This window comes from Bos mutus, chromosome X (genome assembly GCF_027580195.1).
Source record: "Bos mutus isolate GX-2022 chromosome X, NWIPB_WYAK_1.1, whole genome shotgun sequence".
NCBI lineage: Eukaryota > Metazoa > Chordata > Mammalia > Artiodactyla > Bovidae > Bos > Bos mutus.
Window position 1 is genome coordinate 9861914 of NC_091646.1, and position 13512 is coordinate 9875425.

Consider the following 13512-nt stretch of genomic DNA (forward strand, 5'->3'; position numbering starts at 1 on the left):
AAGGGACAGCATAGGGGAACTGCCCAAGAGCTCCCCAGAGTATCCAGGTTATGGTTCGGTGATGACTCTGTACAACACCTGTTACCCCATCCTGATGGCGGCCCTTTTAGTCATGGCCCCAAATGAGGCCCTTGAGGTGGCGGAGAAGCAGGAAGAGTCCTCAGATTACAAGTGTGCCGTCTGTGAGCAGTTCAAGGACAATCCCAATCCCTGAGCTGCCAGGTCCCTAGGGACACACAAAAGCACTCTCGTAATAAAAAATCTATTTCTGGCTCTAATAAGGTACAGCAAAACTTCACGGGAGTAAATAAAGAATTGAAAGAGAGCTGCAAGTCTGTGTTCTTTCAGTTTGTCCATGCTATTCCACACGGCACTGGATGAGCCACATGAGGCTGAAAGCCCACTCCCCAGGCAGGCTTTGGTCCAGTCCACGTGGTCCCTTTTCATCTGGAGCAGCAGCATTTCACACATGGCCAAGGGTGCATGCAGCTCATGAGCGATGAGGCCAGCCCAGCTCAGGCTTGTCCTTGGGCCTTGGCTGCCCCTCAGCAGACGGCTCAACCAGGCTCCTGACCTTGGGGGTGTCACCTTCTATGAGTCATGCACCTGAAGAAGGGGCTCCTCCTGGGTTCCCGATGATGCCACAAGTTTCTGATCAGCAGCTGAGCATCTCCAGCTCCCGATCCAAGGGTGGCTCACTGGAAAGCAGGGTCACCTCACCTGCCAAGGGCCTTGCAAACACATGACCCCAAAGACAAGTACAAGGTTTCCCCAAGGTGAACACCAGCCCTTATCGCTCTGCCCTCACAGGTGTATTTAGGAGCCTATCTTTGGACACAGAGCGGCCAGGCACTGTGTTCAACACATACACTTTGTTAGCCAAGGGACACTTTACAGCAGGGCAAGGGTCACCTGCAAGGATAAACCACGGCTTGTTTCTGGGCCTCTCTGCCTGCCAGAGGCCTCGCCAGCTGTTGATGCTCAGCCCAGCCCCCAGCCTTCCCCCATCACCCCTGGACACTGTTTGAAACAAAACAGAGAGGGAAAAACACTAACCGGTTTCCTAACAACACATTTCTCTCAAATGCCCAGACCCAGCAGGGCCAAAACGAGTGGCAACGTCATCTTTTCGTAAAGCTCAAAGCCCTGGAGACTCTCACTGAGTCCAGAGTAGCACAGCATGAGGGAAGTCCTGGCCCCAGACCCCACACCAAGTGGGCAGTGCAACCCAGGGTGGGGCTGATTCAGACTGAACCAGATGGGCACGTCTAGGGCCTGGTGGCGACTGGATGGTGTCACCATGAGCTGGTCTCCTTCCTCTCAAGAGCCCAGTCTGGACAGGCCTCCTGACCAAAGGGGATCAGGTGCTTGGGGATGTACACCTGGAAGATGTCCTTTCCGGCCCACCCCGGGATGGGCTGCAGCAGCCAGTGGGGGTTGGTGAGCACAGTCAGGTACTTCTGTCCCAGGGCTGGTAGCAGGGCTTGATTCTCCAGCTCCTTCACCTCGTCATGACCTATGTTTTCTGGGCACAGCAAAGTGTCCCTAATGTCCACCAGAACTGTGTGCAAAGACAGGACACAGAAAGACAACAAGGTGATTCAAAGTCATGCCTGCTAGAGAGTAAGACCATATCACAGAGAGGAACCAGGGTGAACTGGGTCCTCTGGCTAAGCATTTCAGATGGGATCAGCTCAGCAAAGGGAATTTGGGGTGAGGCCAAGTGAGAGAGAGAGCCAAATGAAATGGAGAGTGCTCCACGAACCCACCAGGACATGGGCAACTCTCAGTCTGCCCACTGCAGGCTGCAGGGACAGAGCAGAAGGGCCCCGGTGGGGAGCCTGTGGACATCAGGTCCCCAAGCGATTCACCAACAGACAGGTGTTGCTGTGCGGCCTCACCCCTGGGGAGTCAGGGGACCTGCTCAGGCCTGGCTGCAGGCAGTGGGGTTGGGGAACCCAGGCTGGGTGCTATGGTGCCTCTTATGGTCTCTGCTGGGCACACAGATACACATGGGGACACACACAGACATACGTATATTCACAGAGACAAGTGCCATGTGCAGACCTGGACCCACCTCTGCCTCTCAGAGCACAAACGGAGATTGAGGACCAGAGTGGTGGTCAGGCACCTGGGGCCACTATTTCCCAGCCCAGGAACCCTTGCTGCCCCTCTGAAGAAACCCCAGCCCCATCCCCCCCCCCAACCAAACGGTTCAACAGAAAACAAACAAGCATAACCCAGCTGAGATCCAGGGCAGCACCAGGGGCCATGCAGGCACCACGGGACAGGGAATCAGTTGCCCATGATCACTCTGTGGCCGAACTTGTCCCTGTCCAGCAGCAAAGCCTGGATCTGGGTGGGGCTCATCCCCAGCCTCTGCTCCAGCAGCTCCCGCCAGGATGCATCCTCCCAGTCCCGGTGTGCGATGTGGACTGCCAGGGTACAGTGCCGGTGGCCGCATAGCGTGGGCTGCCAACACATCTCCAGGATCTTGACACTGTTTAAGATGAAACCCGCAGAAGGCTGTCGGAAGGACAGACAGCTGAACTTCATCTCCCCAGGCTCCCACAGCCTCATGTGGCTGTGGAAACATAGAACCACAAAGGCCAGGAGCCTGACACACAGGCCTCCAAGCTCAGAGCCCTGGGCCAGACATCAGCCTCATGTGTCCGAGCATCCTCCAAGCCTGCTGACACAGAGGAGAGGGTCACAGAGGGCTGGCTCCTTCGATCCATCTCCACATGGTCTGCTGACAGTGGGTGGTGACCCAGAGGACCCATCCATCACATGCAGTCTGTTGGGAGGTCAGAAAGGAGGGCAGGACAGTGGGAGAGAGGCACAAGGTGAGTTCCAAGACAGAGGGACTCAAAACCCTGGGAGCACTGAGGAGGGAGGGTGGGCCCCCTGGCTTCACAGCCCAGTGGCCAGGCTCTGGTCCTCTTCCAGCACAGAGAGGCACAGTCCTGGGCTTGGCTTCCCCCACTCCCAGCCCCCAGCTCACCCCTCAGCTCCCCAGCCCCCAACCCTGCCCACGCACTGCAGATATCCCACTCAGCCCAGGGCTACTGAACACAGATCCATGTTAACCAATCTGGCCTTGGCCCTGGGTCCGCCCTGGACCTCAGATGGCCCTGCCACGTGTCTTCCCCACACCTTTGGGAGCCATCTTCCTCCCAGCCTTTCCCACACCATGGCCTCCACTGTCAGCAGATGCCCCAGCCCCTGCCCAGAGCTAGAGAAAGAATGAAGGAGAGCAGGAACTAATGGGACAGGCACGCTCCATGTCCTTGCCAGGGCCTGGGACAGTGCCATGCAGGGGTCACAGAATTCAAACCTCAAATAACCTGCTAGGTTACAGTCACCTTGTTCAATGGCTGAGGAGGCCCAAGGGACAGAGAGATAGCCTGTGAATGCAGGGGATCTGACCACATGCACCTCCATCCTCACTTCTATCCCTGTACCTAGAGGAGGGTCACTGTTTACTGGACAAGGGGCAGGCAGAGGAGCAGAGCCACAGGCCTGAACCTCAGCAGGGTTTCATCACCTCGCAGGGAGCCTCCATTTCCATGTGGCTGTGAGGACGGGGGAAAGTCCCAGAGGAACCCAGCCTAGAGCCTCCTGGGCCTTCCCTTCCCCAAGCACAGCAGAGCCACAGTTCTCACAGGCCCACGAAGCCCCATGTGATCTGGCTCCTGCCCTGGCGGCCTGCTCTCCTCGCCCCTGGATTCATCCCCAGTAGCTATAAAGGCCATCCTTCCATCCTTGGAACATTCCAGTGTGTTCCTACTTCAGAGCCTTTGTAGGGTGTGAGGAAAACATTGCATCCCCTCAGATTCAGGTGCTGGAGTCTCAATCCCAAGTACCTCGGTGTGACCTTACAGACAAAGGAAAGGTCTTCACAGAGCTGATGGAGGTCAAGTGATCTCGTTAGGATGGACCCTCCTCTAACAAGATGGCTGTCCCCATACAAAGGACACACTTAGAGACAGACAGGCACACAGGAGAACTGGGGTGAAGAGGAAGGTGGAGCTCTTCCAGCCCAGACACACCCACCTTGGCCAGCAATGCTCCCGGAAGTGATGGGGGAGAGATGGGACAGACTCTCACCACAGCCCTCACGAGAGCCAATGTCAGTTGACACCTCAGCTTCAGCTGCCGGTCTCCTGAACCAACATGGTTCATAGTTTGAGCCACCTGGCCTGTGCGATCCTGACACAACTGCCGGAAAATGAAGACAGAGGGTCAGCTCTGTCCAGACATCTGTCGGCAGTGCAAAGAAGGGAGTGGGGGGATGACTTTTACACTCCCAGCACCTCGGGCACACTCCTCCACGTCTGCACAACTTCATGTGTCTGTTTTCAACCTTACACGGTGTCTGTTTATACCTCCCAGTGTCGGGGGTCCCACAAGTTACTTATACTTCCCTCCTGATAGAAGGGAAGGGAAAAATTCTGCCAATACAACTACTCGATGTGACCACACACTCACTGACTGAAGGGCCATGAAGGAGGAGGCCTGGGGCACAGGGCACACACCCGAGGTGCTAACACATGCCAGCAAACAGCCTTCTGCAAAGGCTTCCCCGTGTCCACTCCCCCAACTACAGGCAAGGGTTCCATGTCCTCACGCACTGGCTGGCCGAGAGCATCATCATCCCACTGAACCTTTCCCCACCTGCTGGGTGACAAAGGGTCACCTTATTCACTGGGTCTGGGTCTGTTACCAGGGAGCCTGGTACCCCTGGGGCTTGGCCACTACTATGTCTTCTACTGCGGTATGTGACTGGATCCCAATTTCTGCCATTCAGTTTCTCAGCCAACCCAACCCCTTCCTCCTGGGTGCCACTGAATCTCAGCTGTGTGGGTGGGATCCCTGAGCAAGAAGGGGCTGCAAGCATTCCTACCTACCAAAGCAGAGAGTGCCTGCTTGGTGGCCAGAGGAGAAAACACTCTTCTTCCTGCTTGTCTGGGTGTCTTCACCTGCACAAGGAGGAGAGGAACAGGGACAAAATCACCAGTGACAAGATGTTTTGGACACCAAGTCACCACAGTCTTCTCCTAGGCAGGCACCTGAGACCACAGGGATCCAGGAGGGCCCAACTGATGTGAAACACACATGCAGGTTCCCTCAGGGTGGGTTCTGGTCATCACAGCAGCTGGCCTGTCCTCACGGGGCTGGGACAGGGACTCCATGATGCCTCAGCGCACAGCACAGAAACCCATCCCCCAGGGGTGATAGTGATTTACAGCCCAGGAGACACCACAGGGAACAAGAAAAAATGACTCCTCCCCTCACACTGCCACTCTGGAAGGATCCAGGGACCACCACAGTCAGTCAGTTGCTCTCCATGAACTTGTGGTTGGGCCCCACCGGGAGGGGAACCACGAACAAGCAGCCAAACCCTGCAAGGTCAGGGCCTGGTGGGGGTGGCTCGCAGGGGGCAGGTGGGGCTCGTGTGAGGTCACAGCCCAGGGCAGAGCAGTTCTGCCCCTAGACCACTGGCTCCTTTTTCCCTGACAACCTACTGTCCTCCTTCCAGGCACAACTGTAACATCCCTTTCTCCGTCTGCCCGAGTGTTAGGTGCTTTCATCTGGGAGCTCTGGGGCACCCTGCATCTTCCTGCTGTCTCCTTTCTCCCCTTATTCCTCCCAGGCTGTGGCTGCTGTACGCAAGTCTGGACCCCCAAGGGTCACCGAGTATCAGGAAGGCAAGGTTGGTGTCTCACTGTTTCCTGTTAGCCGGGTACTCACACAGCTGTTGCCATGGGAATGTTGAGTCGGAGCAGTGCTTTCTCTTCCAGCATGCAGCCTGCTCTCTCCTTGCAAAAGCCTTCCGGACATGAGTTGAGGGGAAGAGGCTGCCTCCTGGATTTGAGGCCTCAGCACTGCGGGGACCTGAGCGATCACCACACCCAACTCCCTCGTGCTGGTATCCCACTCCTCACCCGAAGAGTGGTTACTAGCTGCCTTCAGAAACCCCAGAACCTCCTGGTAGTGGTTTCAGATCATGAGGGAGGGTCCTGTGAACAGATTGTGGGCTGCTGCTGTTCCTCCAAATCCTGGTTTTGAACGAGACCTTGCCCAGTGAACTGGAGACCTATGATGTGTGGCTGCTGATGGGAGCAGCTGTGAGGACCTGCTCCATGGTGTTTCTCTGCACCCATCCCTTCCCTGCTGCTGGCCCCAGCTCTCCTCACGTGCCCAGATGTGGGGACTGAGCCACAGGGAGTGCTGCCTCCCACCCCACCTGGGTCTCTGAGGCTTGGTGAGGGTTCCACGTTGCTCCTGCTGTGTGTTTGAGGGCAGCACTGACCTGGAACAGGCTCGACCCAGATTCTCGGGTTCCCGCATGTCCTCCTTGGCCGATGTGGTCTCTGAAATGCCTGTTGCCCATCTCTCCACTGAGCTGTGTGTCCTCTGTGTGCTGAGTTGTGGGCACTTCTTTTGGGTCTGTGCTCATCCTGCCCTGGTTGGTTTTGTTTCAGATTCGTCCTCTTCTGTTTGCAGGCTAGAGACAGACTCAGTATTAGCCTGGTCTCTTGGAGCTGTAAGTACCCCAGAGGTCGGTGCGTGTCCCTCAGACCCTCCCGCTGGGGGCTGCCATTCACCCCCAGGCTTGGCACCTGGGCTGAGCAGTCCTCAAGGAGACACTTCCTTGGTGTCCATGAGAGGGCTCCTTCATGTCCGTGTCAGTCCCTCGGTCCCTGCCTAGCTTTAGTTCTGGGCCTTGGACTCCTGCACGCTGGACAAGCCCAGGGGTGGCCGTGTAGCTCTGGGAAGTCAGCCAGACTTACTTCCCCTCTCCCCAGGGCAGCTCCCGTTGACCGCACCCCTCTCCATATGGCCCAGATGGAGGGGCCAGACTGAGAACTGGATGTGTTTCTAATTTCATCTGATTTCATCTTAGTTCTACTGCAGTTCTTTGAGAGGACATGGCACATATGGGACCTGCAGACATGGGTGGCCACTCTGCTGCCGCTGCTCAGGTGCTGACTGCCCAGGGGATGGGGTCCCGCCCAGAGGGACCTCGGGAGCTTCTGTGAGCCTCTGGTACTGCCCCACTTGCATTCATATCACAGGCCTTTATATCACATCTGACCCGGGAGCTGGAGATGCTGGTTTGTGCATCTCCATCACTCCCGAGCTCTGGGGTCTATGTGCTCTTTACTGTCTTCTGTCTGTGCAGGTTGGCCACGACCCGGGTGCCAGGCCCCCCAGCACTGGAGGGGGCTTCCGGACAGCAGGCTGCGGCCCACTGAACAGGTCCAACTGTTTAATTTGCGAGATTGAGGAGAAAGGAGGGCGATCTGGAGTGTGCATTGCCATCCCATACCCAAGGTGAGAGGACTTCAGTGAGTGGACTTATGTTCTGGGCGGGAGCCTGTCCAGCTACCCTTTGAGTACTTGCATGCCCACCGTGGTGACTTGGCCAAGTACAGAGAGGGTGTGAGGAGTCAGAAGCAGAGGATGCCCATGAGGCGCCACCAGAGGTGAGAAGGTTCTGCAGTTCATCAGTGGGACGTGGATCCCCTCTATTTTCTCTTTTTCTCTTTTACTCACTGGAGTTCACACAGGGTTTCTGTTTGGCCTTACTGTCTTTCCCTCACATCACATGTGCCCCCAGATTCTGAAGGAGTCCTTGACAGACGTCTCACTAAGCCCTGCACCTGGCTCTGGGAGATACTGCATTCCAGGCTCTCCCAGGTTAAGATCGACTCACAAATCCTCAGGACTAGCCCTGTGTCCCTTGCCCCTTGATCCCCTCTGGTCAGAAACCCCAGCCCAGGGGGTCTTCCCAAAGTGGCTGCAGAGTCAGATTTAACTGGGTCTCTCACATCAGCGTCAAGTTGACCCTGTGTCTAGCAACCTCTACCCCTCTGGTGGTCCCACCTCCCCAATGTGGGATCACCAATGCAGAGCCCGAGGTCCCTTTGGGAGGGACTGGGGTCATTTCTGTGTCTGTCTGCTGTGGTGTGGCACTGTCCTTCCCCCGGGGACCCAGCCCACCCCTGTTCCTCAGTTCCAGGTCTGAGAACTGGCTTGGGGGCTGAACCTGGGAGAGGGACCTTGACCCATTTACTGGGGTGGTTGCCCTTGGTCTCACTGTCATTTTGGACTGTGCCTTGGTCTGTTGCACATCCATTGAACCCCCAGGAGGCCATGTTGTACTGACCACCTGCCCGACTCTGTGGGTTTGGCCTCCTGGGCGGTGGCAGCGCTCGTCATGGCCCCTGGCTCCTGGCCGCTCAGTGCAAGCCCGCGATCTCTGCTGCAGTTCCTGGGCAGCAGAGATGGAGGGAGGGGTGTTGTCTATCTCCTTGATCACCAGGCCCAGTGATCCCAGCCTGTGTTGTGTGGTGACTTTGCTCTCCTTGGTAGCCAGGCAGTAGGTGACCAGCTCTCCCCATGGTTCCTGGGCTCTCCTGCTGGTAGTGCTGTGCATCCCACAGCAGATCAGGGGTGGCTAGATCCCCTGCTTCCTGGGACAGAGGGCACCTTTGAGGGAGGGCTCCAGTGCCATTTGCTCCGTTGGGGGTGGAGGTGGGGGGTCACCAGCTCTTTATGGGGGTGGGGGGATGGGCTGCTGCCTTAGGCTTAGAAGTTCAGAGACAGCCGGGGAGTCCCAGTCTTCAAGGGCCTGCCTCCCAGTCTCCCTGGCCCTCGTGTCAGGGATTCAAGTTTTTCCAAGAGGACCTCTGATGCCAGCGGGTCAGGCCATATTTGGCGGAACGTTCAGTGTCTTTGAGGTTCAGCCACTCCTGTTGAATCCTGGGCCGATGTTTGTCCACCGCCCGAGGTTTTGTCAGCTACCGGGGAGACCCTGGGCCCCACCTTTGTTCTCACTGTTCTTCACCCTGAGCTGCTCATCCTCCTGCGGGCAGCAAAGCAAAGAAGTCACTTCCCTCTATTGCCCCCATGTTCCACACACCTGGATCTTCTCACCTGCCAGGGAATTCCTCTCCCCCTGCCAGCCCAGCACAGGTTCTAGCAGCTGGGCTGTGGCCTTGAGCCCAGGGCTGAGGGCACAGGATTGGTCCTCATAATCAGTGGGGCAGGGGATGTCAACCCGGTACCAAGGCCCCATCTCGCCACGTCTCCTCAGACCACTCCAGGACCAGCCTTCTGGGGATGGGTCCTTCATGAGGCTATTCCCGGGGGTGGGGTGGGGGGGAGTTGGTGCTGGAGGCTGGCTAGGGACTCACCACCAAGGGGACAGGGAGCAGGCAGGGTTGGGCAGGGCATCCCTTTACCTGTGATGGTGACCTGACTGTTCCTGCCAGCCCGTCAGGAGGTGCAGAGCACAGACAGGTATTGGAAGTGTCCACAGTGGGCCCCGGTGGTCGGGCCCTCACAGTGCCTGAGGCCTCATGATCACTACTGACCGAGCAGGAGAACTGACAAAAGGAATTGGTGCCTGAGCGGTGGCTGTGTGTACACACAGGACGCTAAGTGCTTTGCCTGGGTGGCGCCACGCTCTGCCCTGCACGCAGCCTGGTGGGAGGGGCTCTTGGCATCTTTTGCAGCAGACAACTGCTGGGTTGGGGAAGAGAACTCTTTCCAGTGCACTGGCCATCCAGCCATCTGCTAGCTCTGGTGTAAGCACAGCGTGATGGGAGAGGGCAGGTCTGGGTGCCAGACCTTACAAGGCAAAGTGCATTCAAGTCCAAGGACACCCGTCCTGCAAGAGGCTCCTCCACTGTGCAGGGCATCAGGTGTCCACTCACCCCTGCATCACTCAGGCCTAGGGGGTGGGGAGCCTGGAGCACATCTTCCAGGCAGACCTGTGAAGGCCAGAGTTTGGGGAGGATGAAAAGTGGGAACCAACCACCGACTCACATCAGAGGACCATGGTGGACTTTTTAGATGGGAGGACCATCTGATCTGGGTCTTTTAGTGAAGAGGGTCTCGTTGGCTGGGAAATGAAGAAGGGCCCCCAGAAGTGTCAGACTCATGGACGGAATTGAGCCCAGGTGTGTGGCTGGAGCAGGCGAGTTTGTGGAGGGCCCCCAGCCTGACACCATCAGTTTAGGTCCCGCAAGGGATTTTTGGCAAAGGATTTCTAGAGACTCTGATGTGCTGTGAAATTGCATTCATTGCCTGCAGAGGCAAGGCTGCGTGCTGGTATGTGCAGCACTAGCCAGGTAGGCTGGGCAGGCTCTGGTCCTCCACAGAGGCAGTGTGGGAGGAAGCAGACACTCCGTTCTGCCATCTCAAACCTGGATTTGTCCCCAGCACCACCACTGCTGGAGTGTGAGTCTCAGCAAATCACTCCCTCTCTGAGTCTCCCTTTCTTTATCTGAAGGATGAGCACAGTGTGAAATGTCCCCATTAGGAGTAATCCTATTTGTCGGTGCATCTGATAGGAGAGAGGAGGTCACAAGATGAAAGCACATGAAAGCAATCTATAAACCAGAAAGCACCTACTACGAATAGCGGTTGAAGAGGCATCTCTTTTCCCAAGAGAACTTTCCCCAGAATGAGTGGGAATGCAGGCTTGTGCCTTGAAACCTGCAGCTGGGAGACAGGCAGACAGTGAAGAGCCTCCAACTCGGAAAGGAGGAGAACATGGCCACCATCAGCCCCCAGTCCCAAAGGTCCTATAGGATGTGGTCTGGGTTGGGACTTGAGGGCCATTGGTGGATTTTGAGTAAAGATGTATATAGTGGCCCCTGGGGTCAGAAGGCAGTGTGAGCTGAGTCAAACTGACAGGCTTTGTGAACTAGGGGTTGTAGGAGGACCAGGAATCCATAAAGCTGGAAGCCTCTTCCTTGAACTGTGCAGGAGTCAACATCTGCCTGCTGCTTCAGGTCCATGATCTGCTGTCCACCATTCCATCACCCAGAACACTTCAGCAGCCAAGTGTTTTCACCAGCTTGACCAAAACCCTTTTGGTAGTAAAACCAAAAATGGATGATACCAAGAAGCCATTTATAGTATCCTGAATTTTCTCCATGTATCCCACTTGGTATTAACAGTCTCATGGTTCACTGCAGCCATGTCAGTGTGTTTGCCAGCCCCTGCCTGGGTGTTGATGATCTCTGTGTCCCTATTAATGATTTCTAAATCCGTCAACTCTTGTGGCCCCCAAGGCTTTTGGACAAAGCATTAGGTACAAGTGATCCTAGCCACAATAAGAGCCAACACTTTCAGAGGACTGACAGAGGCCCAGGGCTACTGCATGTGTTACCTTCCTCCAGGCTTCAGCCTGCAGGGATGCCCTTCCTGGGACAGGCAGGACTGAGGGCCAGCCCCAGGTCAACCTGAGTGACTACACACCCTACCATCTGCCAAACTGCCTCAGGATATGAAATCTTTTGGTGCCAACTGTGGTCTTCTGTGGTAGAAATGGGAGGAACCGAGAGCTGAAAGAGGAAGGACCCTTGGCAAGCACGTGTATTCACTAGTTTGTAATTCTGGAACCTGTCTACTGTCTTGTTTCAGGACATCTGGAGCCATGTGAGGTCTCCCACTACAGCTCCACAAAACCTGGGTCCACCCACACAATTCTGGGGTGTTAACGTGATTCAGGAGTCTCTGGTTTTGAGATACAGGCAATGACACCAGAAGCTCAGCAGCATTAAGCTCACCTCGTTGACTTGCTTTCATAGCACACTTCTCAAGCGCTGATAGGAAGTGCAGGTAGAGATGGCATAAATGGCATTGTGCTGCTGCTGGTGCTGCTTGCCCTGCTGGGCAGCCCCCTCTGTCTCAGAGAAGCCTGTGCATTAACTTTGGACAGGATGGAAAGTTGCCTTCAGGGAGTGGCACCCGGGCCTCACTTGCAACATGCTTGGTAGCTAATAATATTCTTAGGATTAACCTGGACCCAAAATTGCAAAGACCATGTTTTCCCTGAGCAAAATTGTGGTTTTCCGTCAGCCCATGATCTGGAAGCTGTCTCTTGCTCAACCAGCCTGGCTTCTGTGCCCTGGTCACCCTCCAGGTACCCCAGTTACCCGTGAGGGTGTATGGCCATCAGCCTCACAGCGCAGGGCTGAGCAGCCCAGATCAGTGTCCTTGCCTGGGTTTGTCCTTGGCATTGTGGGGTTATGGCTCAGAGGCCAGGGTTTAAGATCTTGAGCCACTGATGACTGTTTTCCAGCCTCAGTTTTCACATCTCTATGCTCGGTATAGTAACAGTGCACAGTTGCTAGGACAACAGGGAGGGTTCTATGAGTTGAAAGGCTGGGATAAACTTGGTGCGCAAAGATGTTACGGGGAAGAGAAACAGAAAAATTATGCCAGGGTCTTTCATCTGCTTTCGGTACCTACTACTGACTGACAAGGGCAAAAAAAAGTGTTCCATGCCACCTTGCATCCAGCCTGCTATCCTGTCCCTCTGGAGTTCTGGGGACTGTTTTTAAGGAGCTTGCTGTTTACATAGCAACATTGCCAGGAGAAATAACAGTAACCTCAGATATGCAAATGACACCACCCTTCTGGCAGAAAGTGAAGAGGAACTGTGGAGCCTCTTGATGAAAGTGAAAGAGAAGAGTGAAAAAGCTGGCTTAAAACTCAACATTCAAAAAGCTGAGATCATGGCATCTGGTCCCATCATTTCATGGCAAATAGATGGGTAAACAATGGAAACAGTGACAGATTTTATCTTGGGGTGGGGCTCCAAAATCACTGCAGATGGTGACTGCAGCCAAGAAATTAAAAGACACTTGCTCATTGGAAGAAAAGCTATGACCAACCTAGACAGCATATTAAAAAGCAGACATTACTTTGCTTAAAAAGGTCTGTCTAGTCAAAGCTATGGTTTTTCCAGTAGTCATGTATGGATGTGAGAATCGGACCATAAAGAAAGCTGAGCACCAAAGAATTGATGCTTTCGAACTGTGATGTTGGAGAAGATTCTTTAGAGTCCCCTGGACTGCAAGGAGATCAAACCAGTCAATCCTAAAGGAAATCAGTCTGAATATTCACTGGAAGGACTGATGCAGAAGTTGAAACTCCAATACTTTGGCCACCTGACGTGAAGAACTGACTCATTGGAAAAGACCCTCATGCTGTGAAAGATTGAAGGCAGGAGGAGAAGTGGGTGACAGAGGATGAGATGGTTGGGTGGCATCGACTCAACGGACATGAGTTTGAGCAAGCTCCAGGAGTTGGTGATGGACAGGGAAGCCTGATGTGCTGCAGTCCATGGGGTCGCAAAGAGTTGGACATGACTGAGCAGCTGAACTGACCAGCATAGAAGACAAGTGACATTGGAAATGGGAAACCAGAGTTCCTCTGCTCATAGTCAGATGCTCCCCATGGTACAGGCTGTGGCTTCAGAACCAGAAACATTTCACTGGCCCAGCTGGCACCATCACTGCAGCTGTGCCCCAGGGAGGCTGGAGCTCGGGTTGGTCAGAGTCTGGAACTCCACTGGCTAGAGTCTGCTCAGATGAACAGAGCCTGCTCCCCACAGTCCCTGCTTATTGATTACCTGTTGGATGCTGGGAGCAGACCCTTAGGTCATCTCTTTGTGGGAATTCACATTTCCTGATGCAGCAAGGG

The 13512-nt window shown here is 55.1% G+C and overlaps 1 protein-coding gene across 1 annotated transcript; it reads right to left on the bottom strand.

Moving 5' to 3' along the window:
* Window positions 1–1295: 1295 nt before the first annotated feature.
* On the bottom strand, window positions 1296–2556 carry EOLA1 (endothelium and lymphocyte associated ASCH domain 1). Its single transcript, XM_005911884.3, has 2 exons — window positions 2304–2556; window positions 1296–1561 (listed from the first exon to the last, which is right to left on the bottom strand). Exons 1-2 carry the CDS (start codon window positions 2554–2556, stop codon window positions 1296–1298), a joined length of 519 nt encoding a protein of 172 aa, XP_005911946.3.
* Between the last annotated feature and the right edge of the window lie 10956 nt (window positions 2557–13512).